At 43.7% G+C, this 27,350-nt stretch overlaps 2 protein-coding genes across 2 annotated transcripts in view; one reads left to right on the forward strand and one right to left on the reverse strand.

Moving 5' to 3' along the window:
- Nucleotides 1-24,140, reverse strand: part of iqgap1 (IQ motif containing GTPase activating protein 1) — a 48,653-nt gene extending 24,513 nt beyond the window's left edge. Inside the window, exons 1-6 of the mRNA XM_042062578.1 lie at nt 23,913-24,140; nt 22,018-22,120; nt 1,931-2,087; nt 1,499-1,576; nt 1,002-1,078; nt 289-356 (exon numbers count right to left, since the gene is read on the reverse strand). Coding sequence (XP_041918512.1) covers nt 289-356; nt 1,002-1,078; nt 1,499-1,576; nt 1,931-2,087; nt 22,018-22,120; nt 23,913-23,958 — 529 coding nt within the window. The 5' untranslated portion in view covers nt 23,959-24,140. The remainder of the gene's footprint in view (nt 1-288; nt 357-1,001; nt 1,079-1,498; nt 1,577-1,930; nt 2,088-22,017; nt 22,121-23,912) is intronic.
- Nucleotides 24,141-24,591: 451 nt separating this feature from the next.
- cartl (cocaine- and amphetamine-regulated transcript-like) lies at nt 24,592-26,691 on the forward strand. Its single transcript, XM_042062634.1, has 3 exons — nt 24,592-25,503; nt 25,758-25,832; nt 26,369-26,691. Exons 1-3 carry the CDS (start codon nt 25,366-25,368, stop codon nt 26,474-26,476), a joined length of 321 nt encoding a protein of 106 aa, XP_041918568.1. The 5' UTR covers nt 24,592-25,365; the 3' UTR covers nt 26,477-26,691.
- Nucleotides 26,692-27,350: the final 659 nt, after the last annotated feature.

Raw genomic sequence — 27,350 nt, forward strand, 5'->3', positions numbered from 1 at the left:
CATAATTTAATTTGTACACTGACATGAGTGTGTACTTTGTGTTCCTGTATGTGTGTGTGTGTGTGTGTGTTGGGAGAATTATCTCCCCCGACTCTTGAGTTTGGCAGGCCAGGAGCGGGCAGCTCTAAACAACAGGAAACCCTCGCACAATCACTAATGACTTTCACATTGACGGCAGCACCACACACACACACACACACACACATACACCAAAGCCCTCCCCACAGGATGCTGGTGTACACACACAGTTAGACAGAGGGGGTTCCCGGGGGGTTCTTGCTCACTCACCTGTGAAGTCCACCTTTCCATACAGATCCTGGATCTGTGGAGCCAGACCCAGCTTGAACAGGTACAGACTGAAGAGTAAACAAAAGAAAGAAGGATTATGAGCTGAAGAAAAGGACAGAAGAGTAGAAGAGAGGAGAGGAGAGAAAAGACAAAGACTGGCACAAATGTGTCCCACAACTGTGCCCTTCTGCCTTCTCTTCCACAGGGAGCATTAGAGCTGCAAGTGTGGTGGTGCTCAGCTCACAGACTCTCTTTATCAGTTTAGCCTCTCATGAACACCACAGCACAGCACTGCACTGGGCCTCCATCAGAGAGAGCCTGGTGGACTGCTTCGAACAACTACCATGAACTCAGGAAGGCGGTCACTGAACACACGTGGTCAAACACACACACACACACACACACACACACACACACACACAAACACACAAACACACCAGATCTGCTCGGTGTCTAGACTTCCTGTCAGTGTAGGTCAAATTTATGACCTCAGAGACCAGCACCTATTTTACGTCTCTGGAATTCACTTTAAAAACACACATCCACTGGCCAAACAGACTCCTCAGCAGACCTCACACAGATTTTTTTTCTGCATTCTTTTTTTGTGCAGCAGTGTAGCGTAGTGCTTGTTTGTTGACACACCCACCCAACCACACACAATCGCGCCTGCGCGCACACACACACACACACACACACACACACACACACAGTACCTGAGTGCGTGGATGCAGTAGATACAGCGAGGCATGTTCTTCCTGTCGTAAATGTCTGTCGTCTCAGGGTAGAAAATCTGTGCCAAAAAAGAAAAGTGTTCTGGTGATGTAACACCTAACAGTAGTACACACACACACACACACACACACACAGGGTGTGTACTGCCAAGCCCTAAAGTACATTTCTATCAACTACCAAAGCCGTTTTTATCTGGCCTGCTTAAATACTGCTGCTTTCATCCTCAAATCTATTCAGGGGGCATTAGATTTTATAGGTCTTAGTTTCCATGCAGAATTGTACACAAAGTTCAGCTCATGGGGGGTATGAATGATACATCTGAGAGAATTCTACAATCCATTTTTTTCTGGCCTTCTACAGTAAATGTGTCTGGCGCTTCCCTGTTTACAGAAGTGAGAGAGCAACACCTATTGTGTGCAGGGTTGGGTGGGCAACTCCCGGATGTTTTTGCACACATATCCCACGATTCCCTGCTCACCTTTGGCAGGCCTTTGGCACTCATGGCGTTCAGCCACTGGATCACGTTATCTGTGTGCCTAAAGTGGAGCCCTGTTGCCTGTGGAGATCACAATACAGAACATGAGAACGAGAGACACCCATAGATAGAGAGATAGAGAGATAGATAGATAGATATATATATAGAGAGAGAGATAGATAGATAGATAGATCAAGATAAAGAAAGTAGTAAGCAGAGGTCTGTATCAGCTCTGTAATGATAACTGCTGCAATATCAGTCACTCTTATCCATGTTACAGTAAATTGCAATGTAAATATCAAGAGAAAATACAAGTATTTGTCACAATAGCAAATAAAAAAGTGTAACTTTTTCCCCCGTTTCCTGACTGAATACAATCGGTCCACAAACCCTATTACTGGTTAAAATGATCCCACTACTATCCAGTGTGCCAACCTTGTAACGCGTCTGTTCACGGTCGTAGATCTTCTTGAGGGAGACAGTCTGTGGGGCGAAGAAGTTGCCCAGCTTGGCCAGGTAGACGCCGTTACGCAGGCCCTCCTCCAGCTCTGTGGTGGGCGGCAGCTCCTCGTCCAGACACGCCTCCATCCATCTGACCACCGGAGAGGGAGAGAAGAGAGAGAGAGAGAGGGAGAGAGAGAGAGAGAGGGAGAGAAGGAGAGAGAGGGACAAAGGGGGATAGAGAGAGAAAGGGGGATAGAGAGAGAGAGGGAGAGAAGGAGAGAGAGGGAGGGAGGGAGAGGAGAGAGAGAGAGGGAGAGAAGGAGGGAGAGAGAGAGGGAGAGAGAGAAAGTTAACAGAGGATCATGACCTTTTGTCACCTTCCACAGTTTTGTACATACCAGACGCATGTTGTCTGACGTTAAAATAATCATAGACTAAACACAGAGAGAAATGACTGACATCTAGACACATTAAGTGTCAAGGAACTGTTTGCACACACACCTACACACAAACAAGATCTTGTAATCATCCCCCAGATTGGTTGTGGATCATTTATATGGTAATGCAACAGACTAGGGGCCTGTACTACGAAGCGGGGTTACTGGCTTATCTGGGTAACTTCGAGAGTAACTTGATCACGTGTGGCGTAACTTCCCGATTAACCCGTACTACGAAAGGTGGATAGGTTTTAACCGAGGTATGCTGCCATGGCAATTTACGCTGCATCTCAAACCTGCTCCGAGCAAGTTATGTTCTTGGTTAACCCGAGGTTTCCGTTAACCACACCCTTTATAAGTACCACCGCCCCATTTAACAATTCGAGACTCGGCGTACCTGGATGATCCAGGGGCGGATCTAGAGATTTTTTCCTGGGGTGGCGAAGGGGTGGCATGAGGTTCCAGGAGGGGGGCCATGGACATTATTCAAAACTTAAAATTCTACGGATTTCATTGAATATGTTTTGTTCTCTACATTACATTACACGAGGTGGGAGGCAAATCGGAGATGTAGCTGGCGTTTTGGATGATGTGGGTCTTAATATGTGAATTTCTTTCTCTGTGTAATCACTATACAGTCTGTGTAGTCTGTACTTAAATTATATAGTGTCAAAAAGCAATTCTAGGGGGGTTTGGAGGTATGTTCCCCCAGAGAATTCTTTTAAAAAATGACCCCTCAAATGATTTCTTCTAGTTAGTTTTGAGGGAATATGGATACATTTATAAAATAAGCCATAAATAGATTTAGGTTATATGGATTGAAACAAGATTCTGATGATTTGGGGGTATTTTTAAAACATGACCCCTCAAATGATGTCTTCTAGTGAGTTTTGAGGGAGATAAAAAAAAAGAAGAATATTAATATCCAACACTATCTAACTGCCTTTTCCAAGTATGTAGTCTAAATTACTGAAACAATTTGTGAAATAAGATACCAGAGACACTAGGCAAATATTTATAGGCCTGTCATGCAGTTGGTAGCACCATACACAGGTTAGGCTATTGCAAGGCTTAAAGCAAGGACATTTTCTGTGCCTTTAAGTTAGGCTATTATTTTTAAGACCTAATATTATATAGATATTATAATATTATGATGTCAAATAATGTTTTTGCTCAGAACGAACCTAAATGGAAATCAGTCCCCCTCAGTCCCTGATCTTTAGTGCCAAATGTTACGTTTTGCCATTCACAATTTAGGCTACTCACTCACTCACAAAGTGGTTAATAAGGAAGCACATGTATACTGTATTAAAGTACCTTTATAAATATCCTATTAAAACGACCTCGAACAACCTACAGACAGTTGATACATAGTTGCATGCACACTCCTTACAGTAGTGTTCAAAGACACCCTTTTCTTTAGCTGTAAAACAGAGGCCAAGTGAAGGCTAGAAGCATACTAGGCCTACATGTTTTCATAATTAAGAAATATTAATGCAAGCTATAACTATATAGGCTAAACCTACTATTCTGAATAATGTGTTTGTGTTTCATTTTCACCTGCTGCCATGTGCGTTTGGCAATGGTGTTGCATCTGAAATGTTCACTGGATTAAGCATACACTAAATCAGTCAATGGGGGCTACTTAAACATTCAATTATCCTATCACTGTAATCTATATGCCCACTTCTAAATTGTGTTGCATTTGTAGGCATTTCTATGAACTCAAAATAGGCAATTAAATCATTTCAACTCATTTCAGACATTCCGCAAGCTATTAATCCTCCATAACACATATTTGAAGAACATGTGGAAATAAAACTTTACTTTTAGGCATTTAGGCTACCCGATCTGAAATACGTTGCCAACAGCCTTGCCTTGCTTTGTTCACTGCCAACGTATTTGATTTTTGTCGTAGAGTGGGTTTTAATTCCTCATAACTTGGCATAATAATTGTGCATTCCTCATCCGTAAAATAAGGTGATCGCGTCATCATTGAAAGTGGTGACTTGCGCTGCAACCCGCCCCTTAATGTGAACGCGCACAAACTCCAATTAGGTTAACCCCGGCTCAACAAATTAACTTCATAATCAGCGTCGTAGTACCGATTAACACCACTTAAGATAACCAGGTTTTGTCAACCCCGGTTTAACAAAGTAACCCTGGGTTACATCTGGGTAGGTTAAGCTCCCTTCGTAGTACAGGCCCCTGATCTAGTCCAGATCCACCCATAGTTAAAAACACAAGATCATAAAACACAGCAATCATTCACAGACTGTCATCTACAGCCACTTCAACACCTGCACATCACCAGTCCAACCTGAGTCTTCTCAGAAATCCACTCCTCCACTCTTCAGGCTAATGCTGTAGTTGGTCAGTGGACTTACCAAACTTTTTCACATGCAGTTTTTGTGTGCACTTCATTTTCAAATCAGGGACATTTTGTCCAGAGGTGTGTTTACTCATTGACAGAAAGAGTGCGGTCATCATTTCAGCCTAGCCGCACATAGAAGTGTGAAAAGAGACTATTTTAACCATCCAGGTCAATCTATAGCAGGGGTGGGAGATTCTACCTACAAAGGGCCAGTATGTTTGCAAGTTTCCAGCACATTCTTGCTTGGCTAGTATGAATGCTAACATACAGTACATACATTTAGCATTTATCTAGGGAGGCCGTCAAATCGCCTTTATTAACTTTCATTAAGTTCTAGTGTGTATTGTGAGTGATGCAAGTCACCCCGCTCACAATTTGGCAATCTACTGCCCTATGGGAAGAGGTACAGAAGCCTGGGCTCCCGCACCACCAGACTCACCAACAGCTTCATACACCAGGCTGTTAGGATGCTGAACTCTCTCCCCCCTCCACCCTCAGCTACATAACATCCTGACTTTGGACCCACAATGGCTGCCTTGCACTACTCCACTTGTACACTTTGCAACTTGTTGTTGTTGTCCTGTTGTCCTGAAAACACAACACTTCTGCTGCTCTTACATAACTTGCACCACTATGCCACTTGCTTACTTAGGTCAAACAGAACTACCTCAGCCATTTATTGGCCTGACTTTGCACTATTATATTGACTGTCTATGCACAATTGCACAATTTCAACCCAATTTTGCTGCTCTTATTTCTTCATTGTATGTGCCTTCTTATTTACTTTTTATTGTTTACTTGAATGTTATGTTTGTCTGTGGACTTAATTGGTAAAATATGTCTTGTCTTCACAGTGGGATAGTGAGAAACGTAATTTCGATCTCTTTGTATGTCTTGGCATGTGAAGAAATTGACAATAAAGCAGACTTTGACTTTGACTTTGACTTTGAAATAGTTACATGTGTGTATGTGTGTATTGGTGTGTCTGTATTTAGAGTATGTGTCTAAGAGTGAGAGTCCAAAACAACATGCCAGCATGTTGTTTCTCCACCGCATGTCTGACGAGCTCACGGCATTCCTCAAGGCATTTCGATGGAGTGACCTCATGCGTGTGAGCTGATGGCCAGGTGCTCTGCGCAGGCGTGGGAGTGTGTAACCGTAGCAACTGCTGGAGCATGGCTGCCACGCCTTGCTGTGCTCAACCACGCAGGCTCAGCCAACCAGTACGCCTGGTGCAACACAGTGCAGTGCAACGCCACTCAGTTTCAACATTTCTGTTGTCACACATCATTACCTTTCATGTTGCTATATTTGATACTGCATAAAACAAACCTTGCTGAGCTCAACTGGCTCTCAACACCACTCTCTAAGGGAGGGCATTGGCTTCCAGATTACCTTTGCATAGCAGTAATGTACTTTATATTCCAGCAGTACAGTACAGTATGGTGACTATACTGGAGTCCAATTCAATTCTGACTTAGAAATCAGAAATAGATACAAGTTGTTGTTCACTCATTGACAGCTGCAGATGTTTACAGAAATACAGAAGACCAGTGTCTGGAAAGACACAAGGTGCTAGTTCTCATTAACTGGATCATGTGCTTTAACCAGGCCATCAGCTAAATTGGTTTTGGTCTATGGGTTTGGTCTAAATGTTTCAACTCTGAAGTGGTTACATTGTGCAGCAATAGCTTTTTCTACATCCTCCATTTAAATACTGTGAATACACTTCTGACAGTATATTCATCAGAGCTATCTCAACAGAAACAAGATAACCAACAAGCTGGCTAGAGCCAGTGTTATTTGTTGTCGCTCAATAAAATGACAGGAAGGATCAGTGAGAGGAAGATCATAAGTTATGTGAAGGTGCGAGAAACGTTATAATTAGTTGTGAGAATGTGAGTCACGTGAGGTCTGTGGCAGAACTAGCCTTGATGAAACTCTAGAGGGCAGTGGCAGAGATCTGCAGTGATAGTGAACATGGAACGACCATGCAGTCGCACCACAGACGCTTTGTGTGAGTTTAGATGGAGTCCAACACACAGATCATTCAGCTTTTTAATTTCACACCATCACACACACACAGGCACACACACACATATGCACAATGACATGCACAATGATTTGTCACTTCTGATGTGGACTGTAACTTAATAAATGCATGTGCAGCTCCTTACCAGGAGGAAAGTACTGTACTATCCAAACCAACAAATTAACTTAACTTCAGAATCAGAACAAAGAGGTAGTCTCTCTCTCACCAACACCAACACACACACACACACACACACATTTATGAGTATACACACGCTCTTCCATCTTCATCAGGGAAAGCTTACTAATGGCTCTTTAAGAGGCGGTGACACACCCAGCTCTGGGCCATGCCCAGACACACCCAGGGTCCTGTCACAAGCGTGAATAGGGCTCCAGACTAACGATCATTAAATTCCAGGCCCCAGGCAAGAGAAACAAAAAATGTCCTCAGTCAGGGAACACACAGCGCTGCAAAAACAAACAGCCCCACATGGGCCCACTTAGTTCCTCAGCCACACTTTGAGAGAGGTATCTGCCCCACATGGGCCCACTGAGTTCCTCAGCCACACTTTGAGAGAGGCATCTGCCCCACATGGGCCCACTGAGTTCCTCAGCCACACTTTGAGAGAGGCATCTGCCCCACATGGGCCCGCTTAGTTCCTCAGCCACACTTTGAGAGAGGCATCTGCCCCACATGGGCCCACTGAGTTCCTCAGCCACACTTTGAGAGAGGCATCTGCCCCACATGGGCCCACTGAGTTCCTCAGCCACACTTTGAGAGGGGCATCTTCACCAGGCATCATTACTCCATCATAAAGAATTACAGAGAAAGAGGCCAAAGTCATAAAGTCAAACCATCCAGCGCAAACAATACGATAATCTGCAGTCATGACTCATCCAATAATCTACGTTACTATGTCAGCCGAGAGAGCCACCCAGACTTCCTGTTTGCGTGACACGGGAAGTTTAATTCAAGGCAGAGTTCAAAGGTCAGTGCAATAGGAAGAGACGACAGGCCGACTGGAGTGTAAATACCCCATCTGAGCTGTCTACCTCACTCCTCTGAAGTGTCCAGCAAGACAGCGAATAAAAGCATGACAGGAATTGTGCTGAGAAGCCACACACCACCACTTCCTCTCTTTCTCCCTCCCTCTTCCTCCCTCCTCTCCTCTTTATCTCCTTCCGTAACAGAGTGTTCACTCAGGGTGGATGTTGGTTTTGGTGGTTCCTAAATGAACTCTTAAACTGCCTGCAAACTTAGAACCCCCACACACATCCACTTTTAAACTGCCTGCAAACGTAGAAACCCCCACACACATCCACTTTTAAACTTCCTGCAAACTTAGAACCCCCTACACACACCCACTCTTAAACTTCCTGCAAACTTAGAACCCACACACACATCCACTCTTAAACTGCCTGCAAACTTAGAACCCACACACACATCCACTCTTAGACTGCCTGCAAACTTAGAACCCCCACACACATCAACTCGTGACATCAAGTTCAGCATGAGCCGGTCCTCAGCATGTGCTAATAAAGTGCATATCTACCCCAAGCACTTATCTTTACAGTTAACTTTAAGAGGCAACTTCACTGTTCTCTGTTAACAAAACAAATTCAAAAGCGCACACACACCTTGTGTTCTTTAGGCTTCCTTGAAAGCTGATTTGCTTACAAACAGAGATGGAAAGCACAAGAAAATAACTAACAAAGTGTCGTCCCAGAGAAACTATGATTCTAATTTCCATATTCAAATAGATATTCAGGCAACCCGCATTGATAAAAAAAAAAAAAGAAAAACGAATGCTTCCAACATGTTAGAACTGGACACCCCTTTCAGCCTACATCCACAAGGGGTGTCCAAGGATGCTAACGGAAATGCTACCATGAAAGGCTACCATGCAAACCTAAAAGGACCACTCCTCCACTCCCTGTCCTCTGTGTGTGGGTCTGCAGCCCTGCGTTCCCTGTGGGTGACGCCTGGAGGACGTGACTGTGCTGGGAGCACAATGGCCGACCTGTGGCTGCCCAGGAACTGGTGTTTGCTTAAGGTTACCAGCAGCAGGAGAAAAGCAAATCTGTGGTCGCCCTTATCTGGATGCCGTGGAAATGCAGAGGCCCAACAAACAGGGCACACCTTTTTTTATCTTAGTCACTCTCTCTCTCCCACTCTCCCTCTCCCTCTCTCCCCCTCTGTCTATTTTATGTCCTTTATGTTTTTCCCCCTGACATCTATTGTCTCGGTGTCTGGCTGATTACAGGTTACCGGGTGTCCAAATTTGAAATGTCCCTCAGATGTAACAACGGACAAGGGCACAGCTTGAGTCCATTCTCACTTATTCCTCACCTGACCCACATGTGCCCTCTCTCTCCCTCTCTCTATTCACCCTCTTCCTCACAAATTTCTTCCATCTCTCCTCAGAGCTGAATGATAGGGTGTCACTAAGGTGTCTAATTACCACAGGAGCAGACAGAGCACTGCTTTGAGCCTGTGCAACCAAGCAAAAGTGAGTGGGAAGGACATGACTGGACGGTCATTACAAATTATGCCCCCCCCCCCCCCCCACAAACACACACAGACGTTGCTGTTGCACAGCAGAGGTATCCTTATGTCTTGCATCTGGGCTTATATATAATATGTCTTGCATCTGGGCTTATATATAATATGTCTTGCATCTGGGCTTATATATATATATAATGTGTCTTGCATCTGGGCTTATATATATATATAATGTGTCTTGCATCTGGGCTTATATATATAATATGTCTTGCATCTGGGCTTATATATATATATAATGTGTCTTGCATCTGGGCTTATATATATATATAATGTGTCTTGCATCTGGGCTTATATATATAATATGTCTTGCATCTGGGCTTATATATAATATGTCTTGCATCTGGGCTTATATATATATATAATGTGTCTTGCATCTGGGCTTATATATATATATAATGTGTCTTGCATCTGGGCTTATATATAATATGTCTTGCATCTGGGCTTATATATATATAATGTGTCTTGCATCTGGGCTTATATATATATAATGTGTCTTGCATCTGGGCTTATATATATATATAATATGTCTTGCATCTGGGCTTATATATATATAATGTGTCTTGCATCTGGGCTTATATATATATAATGTGTCTTGCATCTGGGCTTATATATATATAATGTGTCTTGCATCTGGGCTTATATATATATATAATGTGTCTTGCATCTGGGCTTATATATAATATGTCTTGCATCTGGGCTTATATATATATAATGTGTCTTGCATCTGGGCTTATATATATATAATATGTCTTGCATCTGGGCTTATATATAATGTGTCTTGCATCTGGGCTTATATATAATATGTCTTGCATCTGGGCTTATATATAATATGTCTTGCATCTGGGCTTATATATATATAATGTGTCTTGCATCTGGGCTTATATATATATAATGTGTCTTGCATCTGGGCTTATATATATATAATGTGTCTTGCATCTGGGCTTATATATATATAATGTGTCTTGCATCTGGGCTTATATATATATATAATATGTCTTGCATCTGGGCTTATATATATATATATATATAATATGTCTTGCATCTGGGCTTATATATATATATATTGTGTCTTGCATCTGGGCTTATATATCATGTTGTTGAGGAGATTTTGAAGTTGTTATGCTTCGTTGAGCGCAGATGTGAGTTAGCCGCATCTGTCAAGCTTATATGAGATCTAAGAGTGAGAGACCGTTGATGAAGAGAGATGAAGGGATGAATTAGTAGTGTGTGTGGGTGTGTGTGTGCGCCAAATAGTGCATTACATGCTTTGCTGCAACAGTGGAATCCAGTACTTGCTGACCCCTCTGATCATACAGCCAAAGAGGCAGCTGACACAAAGACAGTGAGAGAGAGAGGGAGGGAGAGAGGGGGGAGAAATAGAGAGCGAGAGATGGGGGGGATAGAGGGGGGAGAGAGAGAGAAAGAGAGAGAGAAAGAGAGGGAGAGGGAGAGGGAGAATCCCTTTTTCTGTATCTTTCATGTTCCTGTCCTTTGGGTTCCATATTCATATTCCTGTAACAAGGTGACACGATTCAGTCTGTTTGTTAGGACAGAGGAGACCATGTTGATCTGGTCAGTGGACACAGGAGGGATGTAGCCTTGAAGAAGTGAGTGTCTGAGTTAAAGATCATATCAAATATCTGTGCTTGACCGCCGGGATGGGTAGTTCGGGGTGTTTCGGGGCTTGAGGGGCAGGAGGGAGGGGGAGACCCACTGGAGCAGGGGTCTCAAACACCCGGCCCGCGTCCTGCCCAATTCCGGCCCGCGACGTATGACAAAATAATAATGTAATCCGGCCCTTGAGGCTATTAATTGCGACAAACAACGATACTGCTTAAAATAGACGATAGATCCAGGTACGGTGACAAATCTCATTTGTAGGCCTACTCTACTCTTCAAACCCAAAATCGCTGCGCAAAGTTTTCAGGAAATACTTGTATTACACGCGAGAAACACAAAGACGTGCATATGTAATGACGCGGAAGCGATGCAGGCCATAGTGTTGCAGAAATTGAAGCAGAAATTAAGCAGAAATAGGCCTACACCAAATGTTGAAAAACGTTCACGTGTGATGAAGTCTTAGGTAAGCTATGTTATTCACCTATTCTAATTCTGAAGAAGAATATCCTTTTGGAGATTATGATCGATCGTCTATGACAGTGATAGTCACGGTGCGTCTGTGAATGGAGGTGCGTGTATACAACGGTGTCCACTAAGCATACCATGCTTGTTTCGACCCTCTGCCCAACATAGCTTGGAGGTTGCAGTGGTAATCGTGATAATAGTGTCCGTAATGGATGTGGTACAGACAGCAGGGCTAGTAGAAATAGGGCTCTAAAGAACTACAAAGTCACCCGCAATATGATGCGAACTTCTGGGTACTGCAGATTACCCGCGATAGGAACTGTTTGACCAGAATACTTCATTATAGGCCTATATTGTAGTAATCTATTACTAAACCACAACATCTTAGGTGTTGGTATACATCTTAGGTGTTTTCCTGTTAATTTGTTATGTGGGTAATATGAAAAAAGGAAAGTAAACCTGCTTAAATATGTTCATCCAGTATTTACTGAAAGGTGCATCATTTGAGGTGCTTGCCATCCAGTGACAAATTAGATGGGTAAATTTACCCCCTTCATAAACTTTTGTTTTACTCAAAGATTTTTACATTTACAGTAGGACTTTATCTCTGACCACTTTCAAGCCATGGCCTTTTGAAATTTTGATATAAAAATCCAATGGTGTTGGCAATGGCTTTCTTAACCCTGATGCCTAGTTTGCCAGGTTTAAAAAAGTTATGAGAGGAAATGTTTTTATTTGGTGTGAAACACACACACACACACATACCTGTTTTTATGTTTTTCATTTATTTTATAATTTGTATTAATATTTATTTTATCATTATTTTATTTATAAGCTTTTATAAGCACAGGTGTCTAAAACTAGATAAAAACACTTTCTGTTTGCAGTTTTGTGTGGTATTTGAAAAAAAGAACATTGCATTTCAGAAATAGCCGGCCCTCCAATCAGATGACGTTGGCAGAATTGGCCCCCAGCTCATTTGAGTTTGAGACCCCTGCACTGGAGGGTCATCTAGTCAGACCTGTGCATCCTGCTTTATGCATCACAATGCCTCCAGTGTGCTGTTGTGCTATTGGTATTCCAGCTGTGGCCTTAAGATCACGGTCACACACACACACACACACACAGACACACACACAGACACACACAGACACACACCAGTCCATGTCCTCTACAGTCGTTTGACCAGGGCAGGACTCTCTGCTTAAACAGTACTCAGGACAGTGCTGTACTCCACTCCTCCCCAGCAGCTGAATAAGCACTTCTCCAGCCAGAAACTCACCAGCAGCGCGTGTGTGTGTGTGCGTACGTGCTTGTGTGTGTGTGTGTGTGCGTGTGCGTGCGTGTGCGTACGTGCGTGTGTGTGTGTGTGTGTGTGCGTGTGTACGTGCGTGTGTGTGCGTGCGTGCGTGTCCGCCACATTCTGCTCATCTTCTGTGTTTTTCCTCGGCTCATCTACTCCCTCCCTCCTTTAAAGTGACTCATTCCTACTTCCCATTATTTAGCAGGTGGGGCATCTGTTCCAACCGACTTGGTCTGTGAGGGAGTGAGGCTGATAGACATGAGAAAGAGAGAGAGAGGGGGCAGGACAGAAAGAAAGAAAAGAGAGAGAGAGAGAGAGAGAGGGCGGGGGGGCAGGACAGAAAGAAAGAAAAGAGAGAGAGAGAGAGAGAGAGAGAGAGAGAGAGAGAGAGAGAGAGAGGCGGGGGGGCAGGACAGAAAGAAAGGAAAGAGAGAGAGAGAGAGGGGTGGGACAGAAAGAAAGAAAAGAGAGAGAGAGGGTGCAACAGAATGAAAGACTGTGTGTGCATATGAGAGAAAGAGACAGAGAGAGGAGAGAAAAATAGAGAGAGTGAGGGGAGTGAGAGAGAGGAGGAGAGAGATAAGAGAGAGAGCGAGGGGAGAGAGAGACAGAGAGAAAGACAGGACAGAGGAAGTCGGAGAGAGAGAGAGAGAGAGAGAGAGAGAGAAGAGAAGAGAAGAGATAGAGAGAGCGAGGGGAGAGTGAGAGGAGGCCTGAGGGCAGGGTGTGAGTGCGCTGGACAAACATGAAGGGCGCAAACACTTTTCTTTTTTTCTGTCCAAACAAAGGAGACGCTGTGTGTGGAGATGACCGGCAGCAGCCAGGCTGGCACTGGGTCACATGCACAGCAGTCTGCCACTGTCCACAGGTGTCTGCCAATGCACACGCAGATCCACACACACACACACACACACACACACCCTTCTTCAGTTACGCACACACACAAATACACACACTCAGTTACACATACACACACAGACATACTGTACCTCTCTTCAGTTATACATACCACACACAGACATACTGTACCTCTCTTCAGTTATACACACACACACACACACACACACACACACACCTTTCCTCAGTTGCGCACACACACACACACACACACACACACACACACACACACACACACACACACACACACACACGAATCTAAATATCCCATATGCACAACTGCTCATACACACATACACATGCAACCATTCATAACACATCATAACACTACACGTTCCAACACATACTGCTGCTTACACTTCAACAATACCTCATCCATCATCTATCAATTTTCCTCACACAAGCACAAACATACTCTGTTGGAGACAGAAATCCCCCACCAATGTGTTACCCTCCCCCGCCTCTTATCTGGATCACTATGTATACCGACGAGGTGCCCTTCAGAGCAGACCCTCTTGCCCTGGGCAGTGTTTTTTAGCATGTTAGCACACACGGCCTTTGAAGGCTGCTCCAGCCAGAAACTCACCAGCAGCGTGTGTGTGTGTGTGTGTGTGTGCGCGTTCCTGCCCTAGCAGTGTTTTTTAGCATGTTAGCCCACACGGCTTTTGAGGCCTGGACGGATCTCTCCTCGACTGTGCCACTTACTGAATGACATATTCTGACTGCTCATTCTGCATTCTAACCATGCTTTCAGGAGTCCAAGTATTCCCTGGGATGAGATAAATATGGATTCAAATTGCACAGGACTGAGACATTGGGTCCTGCAATGTTCCTAACTGCTGAGCACTGGAGTCGAGATAAAATTCTCAGAGACTATCAAACAAGCCAGAGGTGGGGTTCACAATCTGGGAGTGTAGCATTTCTCTAGACATGTTCAATCAAGCACAGGACAACATCTGCACAGATACATCATGCCATTTCTGACTGGAAATGGTCCAGCTGACAGAGATCAGACGACAGATATCAGAAGATTTGAGATAAAGAGTCGTTCAACCCATTAGCCTGTTCTATAGCTACAATGTACATTACTATATTATCTGAACATAAAATAATTAATTGAGATCTAAGATAAATGTCTTTCAATGAACAAATTGCACAAGAAAATCAGTACCATGTCTTACAATCAAACTGCTACCAGGAAGCAGAACTACTACCAACTGCTTTAACCACACCCATGTTATTTTCATTAAGAAGGTGGAGTAGAGTATCTTAAGAATACTTGAAATAAATAAGTATTAAAACTAAAAAAGAATTGTTAAGAGTTTTTCTTAAGGATAAAACAATGAAATACTGCACATTAAAAACAAGTGACTGCCAACCACTGGCCTTAACTTGTCCACAGCATTTCCTTAAGAGTGCTTTTGCCCTTTCCAAGTTCAATGCAATTATTCTAGCAAGGCATGCAGCAGGTAGCCAAAGACCGGCTCACCTCCCTTCATTTGACCTTCACAAAAGAAGACAATGTTAAAAGGGCCTGGCAATCTCAAAAGAGCAGTTATGGTCATTCAAGGCTTGACCTAAAACTATTTGAGAAAGCAAGGAGTTCCAAGTGCACATGCACGCATGCACACACACACACGCACACGCACACAAACACGCATACACACACACACACCATATTTATGAGTATTCCACCCAGAGTACAGGCAGATGTTGGCAACACAACACAAGTACTGCCTTTGTGGGCTTCTCTAGATTTCACAACTTTTCGCAAATTTTCACAGCTTCCAAAAAAGGAGAGAAATAAGTACTGACCAGAGCAACAGGGCAGGGTAGAGAAAACGAGTGTGTGTGTGTGTGTGTGTGTGTGTGTGTGAGATCACACAGAGCAGGGGGCAGAGTGTGTGTAGCCAGGGGATGGGAAAGTAAGGAATCTGAAAGCACCTAGGCCAAAATGGAAAAGGGAGAAGTAACAGTATAGGTTTACATAATGCTATCTAAGGCCTTGTTTGCCACGCAACAGGAAATTGCTTGAAAATGGCCCCCGCTCAGATGAGGAACCAGCCGTGTGTGTGCGTGTGTGTGTGTGTGTGTGTGTGTGTGTGTGTGTGTGTGTGCCACTTCTGAGGCGGAGGATGTGAGAGGCCTGGAGAGGTCCCAGGCTCTTTTGGACAGAGTTTCCTGATTTACGGCCATCTCCCCCCTCGGCCGGGGAGCGCTACAGAATTCCTCCCTTATCAACGCTATCAGAGGCCCTGGACTGCTCTGGGTCAACTCCATACAAAATATGGAACTTTCGTACAGCTTCAGACCAGTTTCTCATGACCTGCTGGAATTCAGAGATTTGGAGAATGTGTAGAATATGTACTGCACTGACTAAAACAAACACACACACAAATAATAAAAGGCTAAATGAGAGACTGGATGGCAAGAGTGAACTGGAGAGGTTGTAATCCACCTTATCAGTAGATTGGTCAGATGTCACTATACAAGTCACCTGTGAATCTGCAACTGTTGCTATGGCAATAGACTCCAGTGTTCTGCCAACTCACCCAAAACCAGCAGTCAGAGAAACAGTGTTGGTTGTATCAACGTTAAGTCTGGAAAAGGACTTGAAACAATGATCCACTGGCTCTTGCATACAAAGAATAACTTGGCTGTTTCGGATTCTCTGTGGTGCATCAATATGGCTGTCAAAACATGCCAAAAGGCAACACTGCACAAGAATCTGCAACGCCCAATTCATCTGCAGTTAGGAGGAGGGAGGGCAGACACACACAGACACACACACACACACACACACACCACAATATAGAAGAAAAGTGCTTTCCTGAGCTTAAAGAACATTACTTATCTCATATGGCTGTCTGTGTCAGTGCATGCGTGTGCGTTGTGTGTGCATGCGTGTTTGTGTTTGTGTGTGTCAAAAAGCCCATAATTAATGCTCACAGAGAAGGGTGAAGACAAATGAAAGGTCTGCCATAATACTCTTAATTACTATACCTTAGTAGCTGTCTGCAGTGGGATAGAACACACAAACACACACACACACACACACACACACACACACACACACACTCACACCACACAGACGCATACACACACACACACACACACACAAACATCTCCAGCGTCTGAAACTCGGAGTCGTCAAGGTGAGGTATGCGCTGAAAAAGTGGAATGACATCATGCCCCAGGTATACAAGCATTCCAACACATTCCAACACATTCCACCTTTCACATCAGCCTTATTCTGAAGCCTTCTGAACATACACACACACACACACAAACACACACACACAGACAGACAGACACAGACAGACACACGTACACCCACGCACACACACACACACACAGACACACAAACAAACAGCCTCACCTGGTCCAACCAGGTGGATGAAGGCAAATCAACTAAATTAAGAATCAACTAGCATCAAATTCAGTAATTAGAGTCGTGCCTGATCCATACAAAGAGGCCTTTCACACTGGTGGGCAATGGAGCACCTACCCAAGGAGCAGGAACAAATCTGCATTGGTCACTGAAACCGTCCATGTTTCAGCAATTAAAAAACATAGTAAATCTTCTCAGTTCTCAGAAATATATTAGGACTATCTGAGAGAGAACATGGCTGAATCATAGAATATGTTCTGTATCTTTAATCCAAACTCTGACTAAACGGTGACTAATATTGACCACATTTCAGCGGAACTCAAACAGCCCAACCACACAAACACACACACACACAAACAAACAGACACACACACACACACACACACACACACATCTAACTCCTTAAACACCATGTTAACTCAGGTTGGACAGCGAGCACATAAGAAACCTTTAAAATGAATAACAGCAGCCGTAAAAGGAATCAGTAGCATTTGGGAGGCTAAAATGATGTGCTGTGGGCTCTAGGCATAGCAGGGCCTGGCAGGTTAAGTGTCTCTCATTTGGCTGCTGCCAGTCCTTTCACTCCAAAAAACGCTTTCATCTACGCTCTGTCCACTCCCCATGTGACTTCAGCTTCTGGACGTCCCCGTCCTCACCTCTTCATAAAGCCCCAGCGAAGCCCAGTCAGGCCCAGCTGCCCTCTCAGTCTGGCTGAAGTGAGCTGCGTGGTGAGATCCTATTAAACATGACAGACAGCATTCCCTCTCAGCCAGAAGGGACTAAGGAGAACTCAACCAGCCATCTTTCTCTGTCTCCCTCTCTCTCCCTCACTCTCCCTCCCTCCCTCCCTCCCTCCCTCTGTTTCTCTCTCTAGCGGGTGTTCCATCTACAATAGCGCACAGCACGCATGAGCCACAGGAGAAAAATTTTGCACATTCTGTGCGGCACTTGTTATGGCACAGAGGTCGTTCTCTGACGACGGAGAACGTGGCGTTTCACCGAGATACAGGACTGAGGTGGATTAATGTTGAAAAAACAGGCTTCCTGGAGTCTCGTCAGAGAGAGAGACTGAGATAGGAAGAGTGTGTGAGAGAAAGATGGAGAGAATTGTGTGTGTGTGTGTGTGTGTGTGTGTGTGTGTGTGTGTAAGCGAGTGAGTGAGAGTGTGTGAGTGAGTGTGAGAGAAGAGCCCTCATTCGATTACAGTGAGTTTCAGAGTGTCATGAACCGCACAAAGAACACCGCATTTAAATGACAATGATAAGATCATTGACTCATTTGCAAGCGAGGCTGAGCGGCAGACCTTCAGCCCTGACATCATGGCTTTGATGGCACCACTGTGTCCACTTATGGTCAAGACCTTATGCCTGAAGTCACACAGGACGCCACAACACACACTGATCACAAGTCACCCTACATGCATACACACACCCTGCAGATCACATGAACCCCAGATGACACTTACAGAGTGTTTACCACAGACATAACCTGCTTAGAGGAAAAACAAAACACCTTCATTTGTGCAGACAATGGCTATCAACTGATAATACTTCTTCATGCACACACACATACCCACACACACGCAGACACGCATACACACAGACACGCACACACACACAGACACGCGCACACACACACACACACACACACACACACACACACACACACCACCTGTGCACCTGCTGAGAAAATTCCACGCATTCCAAGCTGGCTGAGGTTTTTCTGGTTCTCTGGCATGGCTGCATGCACTCTGCATTCCAGCATGGCTGCCTGGAGCTTGGGGCCGTGCGGGCCTTCCCAAGACCATCTCACCCCTCAGGCTGGTTACGCCAGTGGCATTGAGCTCTCCCCCACACCCACAGCCTACAGTAAGTGGAGTGCCAGTAACACGCCACAGCTGTGATGTCAGCAGAATGTAAACACAGCAAATGAATGACTACATAAAGATGGGGAAAGCCTTTTGGTACTTTGACATAACAGTACATGTATATGCACCATCACACACAAACACACACACACACACACACACACTACACACACCACACACACAAAGAAGTTTGTATGAGTGGGAGCAGAAGAGCATAAACAGAAGAATGGAGCAGCTGCAGTGCAGCCATGCAAAAGCTTTCAGCAGCAGTTGAATAGACAATCTTACTCCTTTCCCTCTTTCTAAATGCACCAACACACACACACACACACACACACACACACACAGAGATATGAGCACACCGGAACATGTTGCTATAACAACCAAAGGTTTCTGCAGCAACACAATGAAAAACTGAAATCAACAGGGACTGAAGTGAGTCACTTCCTCTTGTATTCTTGTATGTATTCTTGACTGTGTGTGAGTGTGTGTAAGACAAGTGTGTCTATGTGTGAGTAAAAGAGCAGGACAGAGTCAGAGTGTCATCTAGAGTCAGAGAAATAGGGCAGGAGGAGGAAGAGAGAGTGGCCATTAGTTAGTGAACCGCCACAGCGGTCAAAACCAATTCATTAGTCCCCACTATGCCCAAATCACATCAGCGCGCGCACACACACACAGAAAGAGAGAGAGAGAGAGAGAGAGACAGAAAGAAAGAAAGAAAGAAAGAAAGAAAGAAAGAAAGAAAGAAAGAAAGAAAGAAAGAAAGAAAGAAAGAAAGAAAGAAAGAAAGAGAGAGAGAGAGAGAGAGAGAGAGAGAGAGAGAGAGACAGAAAGAAAGAAAGAGAGACAGAGAGGGGCAGTTACTGTATAAAACCGCACTGTTCTGCCTAATATAAAACCTATGGGTCAGGTTCTCAAGGTATGAAACCTTCAAATGAAACTCAAGACAACAAACTATCCATCCGCCAGAGATCTCAGGAGTGACAGAACCCTCGGGGCATCTCCATCCATCTGCTAACGCTAACCACGAGAGGTGAAAAGAAGAGGTCTCAGGCCCCTTCTTCCATTAGCCGTCACTCTTCAGAGGCAAACCAGGCCGCAGGCTCAACACAGGCAGCAGAGAGCAGGAGCAGACGATGGCATGTGCTTCTCAACACCTGTCCCACGTTTGCAGAGGCTGCCTATTAGTATTGGACACTACACTGACGACAAGAGGTTTCACTACACTGAGGAGGACCGAAGGCTTCAGAGAATTCATTTCAAAATGGATGAATGAATGAATGAATGAATGTGAGTGAATGAATGAATGAATGAATGAATGAAGAGAAGTAGTAGAAGTAAAAGTAGATTCACTTTCTAAATGTACTAAATGTTCTAAATATCTAAATGTACTGTGCCAAAGCGTTCATCACACTGTGTGTTTCAAGAACAATTGGTCTAAAAGGACTTTTGCTTTTTCCTTCTTTTCTTGACTCAGTAGCTCAAGTGATTATATGGGTGTGTGCATTTCATTCCAGAATACCAATAAATCCCAATGACGCTGGTGATATCAACATCAATTTATGCCTTGATTAAATCATTTACTGATGTGGCTCCGGTTCAGGCCGGATAACAAGAGACAATTGGTTCTGATGGGTCTCCACAATGGCCGATCGTCAAGCAGAGCACCGGGAAGAGACAGGGCTTCAGACTCATTTGGATTACCAAGCTACAAACACAGGCTAATAGGTGAGATAGCCACAGGCTAATAGGTGAGATAGCCAGTCATTGACTTCGACACTGTGCCCAATGCCCAAGTCCTGCTCCAATATCATGGCTTTCCCCATCTCCCTTGGTAACGGAGTCCATAGCACACAGATCCTACATATCTGTGGGTCACCCTGTCTGGGAACTCATACATGCCCGGCGCATAACACCCCACCCTCACTTAACTACAACCTATTATGCACTAAATCGTAGAACAGGTTTGAGATAGGTCAGTGAGAATCAAATGTATTGTCTCCCATGAGAGCAAATGGGAGAAATAAAAGTATACCTGTAAGATCTTTGTTACAGGACCATTATTTGAATAATATAAAGATACAACTTCTCGTTTTGTGTAAATCTTAGCTATCCTGTGTAAACAGTGAATATATGGGGGGAAACAGCTGAATTCAACAAATAGCTCTCATAAGGTTATTTACAGTCATATTCACCTTCATAAGAAAAGCAAGAAAAACCTCTGCTGCAGTACGCTCTGTTCATATCACTAAGTTTGATGTGTTATAGTTTACTGCAGTTTTGACCGCTTACTGTATAATTAGAATTAGGATGTAAATGATAGCCTACCACTGATGATGCAAAGTGCCTATTTAATGATTTGTTTGGGTTTTTAATTTAACAGAGCAGAACCTTTGAAAGTCGCAAATGGTCTCAGATAGCAAGGACAAAAGTGCACACAGTGGGTTTGCAGCTTTAAGCCTTAGCCTAAGAGTTACAGTATATCAAGTCAACATCTGTAGCAAACCCCTGACGACGAGATTAGCCTCACATCAATATCAAACCAACAACTCCTTCACATGAAAGTCAACACACTGAACAAAGGCAAAAAAAGCACCAAACAAAAAAAACTTTAGACCTAGCCAAATCCATTCCAGTCTTATACTTCCTTTCCCATTCAAAACTGATTCAACCTTGTACACAACTTCAGAGAAGCTCTTCAAACACCAAATACAAAAGCACACAAAGTCCACACCCCTTTGCATCTCAGCTGACAGCCGAGTTTATAAGTATAAGTATATATACTCTTTTGATCCCTTGAGGGAAATTTGGTCTCTGCATTTATCCCAATCCGTGAATTAGTGAAACACACACTGCACACACAGTGAGGTGAAGCACACACTAATCCCGGCGCAGTGAGCTGCCTGCATCAACAGCGGCGCTCGGGGAGCAGTGAGGGGTTAGGTGCCTTGCTCAAGGGCACTTCAGCCGTGCCTACTGGTCGGGATTCGAACCGGCAACCCTCCGGTTACAGGTCCGAAGTGCTAACCAGTAGGCCACGGCTGCACACATCCCCCAACACATTCAACACATTAAAGTTACCCCACCCCACCCCACTGCCCAGCCCTCAGCAGGTGCCCAAGCCACTGACCTCTTGGCCTCCTCCAGATGGCACAGGTACTCGTAGGCCATGTTCGCCTGCCTCCGCTCGTCCATCTCCTCGGCTGTGAGCCGCTGCTCGCCATCCAGGACCGCTGAACACAAACACACAATAAACGAGTGGTAAACACATTAACGTCTCAGGCATGCACCACGACTATTTGTCAGCGCAGACACAAACATGAGACCCCCTCTAACCAGGCGCGGGATTAAGTTCACTATGAGCATGGGGTTACATACACTGATTCAGTAACACCAGTATTTCATGTCATTTCTTGGCCCTGGGTCCTTGCCCTACATTACAGATACCCAAGCTGTGAAACAAAGTAGTGCATTCATTCATTTCCTTACTCTGGGGTTTTCTTATTGGCTTTTTAAAGGTTGCTGGTGCTGCTGTGTAGCCGACTGGGCTGACGCAGGATCCTAATTGCGTAACTTGGCAGCAGCCTCTGCCCCTCTGGCTCTCTCTCTCTCTCACTCACTCTCTCTCTCTTTATTTCTCGGTCCTTTCCCCTCCCTCCTTTGCTCCCTCACTCGCTTGCTCTCCCTATGAAGCTGTGCTGAGCTCACATACTGAAGTGATTTATGAGGGTCTTGCTGAGAGTCATAAGAATGGCTGGCTGAGAGGAGAATATTGTTGTCCCTGTAACTTTCAGACCTCGCCATTTGTTTAATGTTTGTGTTGTGTTGTGGATGATCTGAACTTCAAAAGTGAACTCTGATTTCTTGATGAACCTTGGGGAAAGGAACCTCAGATTAATTTCAAAACATCAAACTGGGTATTGAGCTTCTATTTCAGTCATGATGCATTGACTGATACATTTTCAAGACTGAGCCTCTCTCTCACCCTCACTATGTAGAGATGAATGCACTGCTCAAGAGGACACACACAGCAAGGTGTGGACATGATTGATCCCTTGAGAACTTCTTACATTTCTCTTCAGCAATCGTCTACTGTTCTGGGCTGTTATGTTTGATATGTAAGCTACTATTCTGGGCTGTTATGTTTGATATGTAAGCTACAGATCAATTTGTAGGGGGTGATAACTACTCCTGTTCTCGCCAATGGTTTTGAAAGTGTTAATAAACTTCCCGCCTACGTAGTTCAGATACTTGAAATAGATATTGTTTTCGGTAATGAGCAGCAATGTAACGATGGATGGGCTATAATGTATCCTTAGACGTCACTTCTGTCATTGTCTGTTGCGCTGGCTGTGGCGTGTGATGCTTTCATTACTGAACCTACTAGTCAATGACAGTCTACTATAGTTTCATACGAATACCTCAGTGTTTAATGGAAATTTCGTCTCCATCCTACCTCGACGCAGGCCCCCTTCAATTGGAGAAACGATAACGTCGACTGGGGCTGATGTTTGACTAACAACTGTACACACTCTAATAGGCTACCACATGCTGCATGGATAATTTACACATATCAGGCACAACCCAACTAGTGAGAAACGAATAGCCTACGTTGCACAGAAAAGTTGAGCAACTTGTGTCCACCTAGGATTTTTTGCTCGTCATATAGGCCTACTGTCTGTAAATCTAACCTAAAACAAAGATGTGCTCTAACTAGCACAAGAACCAACTGAGAGTACATATCTTACACAAATTAACTTCAAGTATCGATGGAAGGCAGGGCGAGGACCAGTAGAGAGCGATTAATGAAAACGCGGAAGTCTGAGTTACACGCGTTGATTCAAAAGGATTAACCAGAGACAACTTCTTACAGTTGTAATAATTTCTTTACGCAGTATTTTGCAGACCATAATCGCACAAAACAATGACGCTCCAAAATCCTTGAGAAGTTCAAGCAACTCCTCTTTCTTTGCCTACGGGTAGCGTATAACTCAAGGTGAGAGAGAAAAAGTTTTGAGCACTTACACCCATAACGTGGCCGAAGCCCGTCTGATTCATCTGAAGTTGACATTGCTTCTTTAAAACTTTCTTAAAGGTATCCACGCTTCTCCAGGTGTTCCTCTGGATTATTTTGCGTGCCGTGGTTTCTTCCAGATCTTCCCTGTAAAGTTGCTCTAAGATATTCGAAAAGGCACCCCTTGCCCCTCGCTCCTTCAGTGCAAGGTCTGAGTGAAGGTTTTTTTTTTTCTTACTGATGTCACTGGGTGTGTTCCTTCCTAAATCCAAAAGTATGCGTTTCAGGAAATAACCATCACAAGTCAAACAAGTTAAGTGCTACAGCAGCTCCCTCTACCGCGCAGCGCAGGGCAGGCACGTATAGCTTCATAGTTATGCTGACCAAACTTTAGCAGGCTACAACATAGGGCCTACTGTAGCCTATTGTAAGTGATCCGAAACAAAAAAAAAAAGATTGTGGTCCATTGACATCATTTAACGTTGTTGAAATTATTATCTTTTTTTATCGTGGAGTCTACTGTTGCAATAAGGTTATCATGATATTAATAAATTAAATTACTGTAATAAATACATCCCCTTTTGGAAACTATTTCCTTTAGGTTCAGAGTCTGGCTGTGGCCCAAAAAGGAACCCACTTTTTGGCTTGTATGTGTGGGATACATGTTATAGGCTAATGGCTAAGCTTAGAAGAAGTTACAACATGTTGAATTTGCCCATTTGTTTCCATTTCTAATCCCAGTTGTAATTCTGGGGGCGTCGGTGGGCATGTTTTATACTTGGCCATTCCAGTTATGATCTCTGAATTCACCAAATGGCAGTTATCCACAACTATATTTCTGCTCAAACAAATTGTTATGATCTGTCATATGATTTGTTAAAGGTTATAAGCCTGCCTGTAGGTAGCCTTGCACAAATAAGTCTCATTAGCACGTTATGAATTTATCTATGTCAAATAACCCAAACGCAATATGTTTAGAATTGAATTCAATTCCACAGTTAATCTACTTTTGAAGCACTAGGAGTTTAGTTATCATCCTCTGGGAAAGTGATTGGTTTTTGAATGTCTTTTTTTTATGAGGGGCTTTTTCTAAATTGGACTAAAAAAGATTAGTTTAATTAAAATATTTCTTAACATTATACCAATTCACTGACTGGAGTCATGCACAATGATTTTGAACAGGCGTTAATAGATTAGATGAACAGTAAACAAAGCTCTTGGCGGATACAACAAGGATATTGTTGCTGTTTATTTTCATCCTACCCAATGCATCAGATACGATACGCTACTGGATAATTTCCGACCGATAAATTATGCATTTGAGGACAATAACGTTTCCATTGCGGGCGGAGCTTGTTAGTTTATAAAGGAGGGTCGTACGGTCATTCCAGTCTTCAGTCTTGCCCCTGAGTTTGAGTTTGGTGACCCTTGATTCTAAGTTTCATCTGACTGCCTCTCAGGACCATGGATAGCGCAGGACTGTTATTTGGTCTCCTGTGCGTCTGTGTACTGTCCGCCATCTCTAACGGACAGGTGTCAAAGGAAGTTTCGGCAGAAGATGCTGGGCCACAGAACTCTGCAGTGTCTGCGGAGAGAGATTTGGTGAGTCATGCAAAATGTTGTCTTACACAACTGCTAGACTTTTCATTTCTAGTATATCCTATACCAAATATAATCTGAAACAATGTTGATAGACTAATTAAAAATCAGCAAAGACTAGAATAACAACCAGTTTTGTTTAAATCTGAAGGTCAGGCCTGTTGATGTGCAGTGGAAACTAAGTTGAATGCGGTAAGGTTAAGAGATTTTGGATTTTTGACCTAAAAGCCACAGCTTCGCTGTACTTTCTCCTACAGTTGCAGGCAATGGAGGCACTCCTGGGAAGATATCACGACCAGCTGCCAAGTGCGGAGAAAAGAGGCATCCCCTTGGTCAGTAACTGTTGAGAGAGAGAGAGAGAGAGAGAGAGAGAGAGAGAGAGAGACATGTTTGGTTTTATTTGCACGATGTTGTTGTGTGGGCTATGCTTGTCTCGTTTCTTAGAGATAAACTCCTACTGCACTGTAACTGTGGGAGCAGTCTGATGCAATTAAAAAGTTCTGGCAGAGTACACACTGAGGCTACTAGCCGCGAAATGTCAGTAACCATCATTCATATGGGCAATGTTCACCTACATGCAATTAGCCAACAGTCAAGATAACAGAGCTTATAATTAGCCCAATTGGAATGCAAGTTATGATACAGACCTATTTAATTTGTCCATAGCTCACGTCTACAACTGAAGTCCACAACAAAATAGCCTATCCTCACGTTCCTTTTTTCTTTGAAGAGCTAAATATTGCCTACATTACATGTATGCCAATTGGTGTCCTTAACGGAGGTGTCACTTATCCTGTTTAGAAAGAGGTAAGGTGACGGCAGCGCCATGACGCAGTGCGTGATGACTGTCTTTACTTTATTTTTGCAGTGTGCGATGGGTTCCCGTTGTGCCATGAGATACGGACCACGCTATGGGACTCTATGCGACTGTGGCCGGGGGAGTAACTGCAACTCTTACCTTCTCAAGTGCATATAAGAGCTTCACCAACACCACAGCACAACTACCACTGTTCTACCACCAAGAGATATCTACCCGTGTGCGCAGTGTCCAAAAATATTTACTTGCGTTGTAATTACCTTTGAGCATGAGTATGGTATGAAATGTACAATGTTTTTTTAATGTGTTTGTTTATGATGATGTTTGTGAATGTTGTAAACTTTAATGGGAGAAATAAAGGTATACCTGTAAGATCTTTGTTACAGGACCATCATTTGAATAATATAAAGATACAACTTCTCGTTTTGTGTGAATCTTAGCTATCCTGTGTAAACAGTTAATATATGGGGGGAAACAGCTGAATTCAACAAATAGCTCTCATAAGGTTATTTACAGTCATATTCACCTTCATAAGAAAAGCCAGAAAAACCTCTGCTGCAGTACGCTCTGTTCATATCACTAAGTTTGATGTGTTATAGTTTACTGCAGTTTTGACCGCTTACTGTATAATTAGAATTAGGATGTAAATGATAGCCTACCCGTTCATGTAACATACAGTCACAGAAATACTATACCACAGGTATTCCCTCATCATCAATGTCTGTCTGAAGTGCACTGATGATGCAAAGGGCCTATTTAATGATTTGTTTGGGTTTTTAATTTAATTGAGCAGAACCTTTGAAAGTCATAATGGTACATAATTATTGCTCTGAGAGTAGCCTACCCCACAAAACTCAATTTGCATGCAGCATCCCTCCACTTTGGCCTCCCATGACATCTTACACAGCATCCCAGCATAACTTTATCCTGTGAATCTGTCAACAGAACTCACCAGTGAATGAGTTGTGATCTGTCTAGTTTTACATGCCATCAGCATGACTTACCAAGGTCAACTCTCGACATAATGATACAT

The sequence above is a fragment of the Alosa sapidissima genome, chromosome 14 (genome assembly GCF_018492685.1).
Source record: "Alosa sapidissima isolate fAloSap1 chromosome 14, fAloSap1.pri, whole genome shotgun sequence".
NCBI lineage: Eukaryota > Metazoa > Chordata > Actinopteri > Clupeiformes > Clupeidae > Alosa > Alosa sapidissima.

What these genes read in the sequence shown, in the direction of transcription:
- cartl (XM_042062634.1), top strand. Translation starts at nt 25,366, where the DNA reads ATGGATAGCGCAGGACTGTTATTTGGTCTCCTGTGCGTCTGTGTACTG. An exon ending in TGTCTGCGGAGAGAGATTTG is followed by an intron (nt 25,504 to 25,757) that starts GTGAGTCATGCA and finishes TTTCTCCTACAG; the next exon opens with TTGCAGGCAATGGAGGCACT. An exon ending in AGAAAAGAGGCATCCCCTTG is followed by an intron (nt 25,833 to 26,368) that starts GTCAGTAACTGT and finishes TTATTTTTGCAG; the next exon opens with TGTGCGATGGGTTCCCGTTG.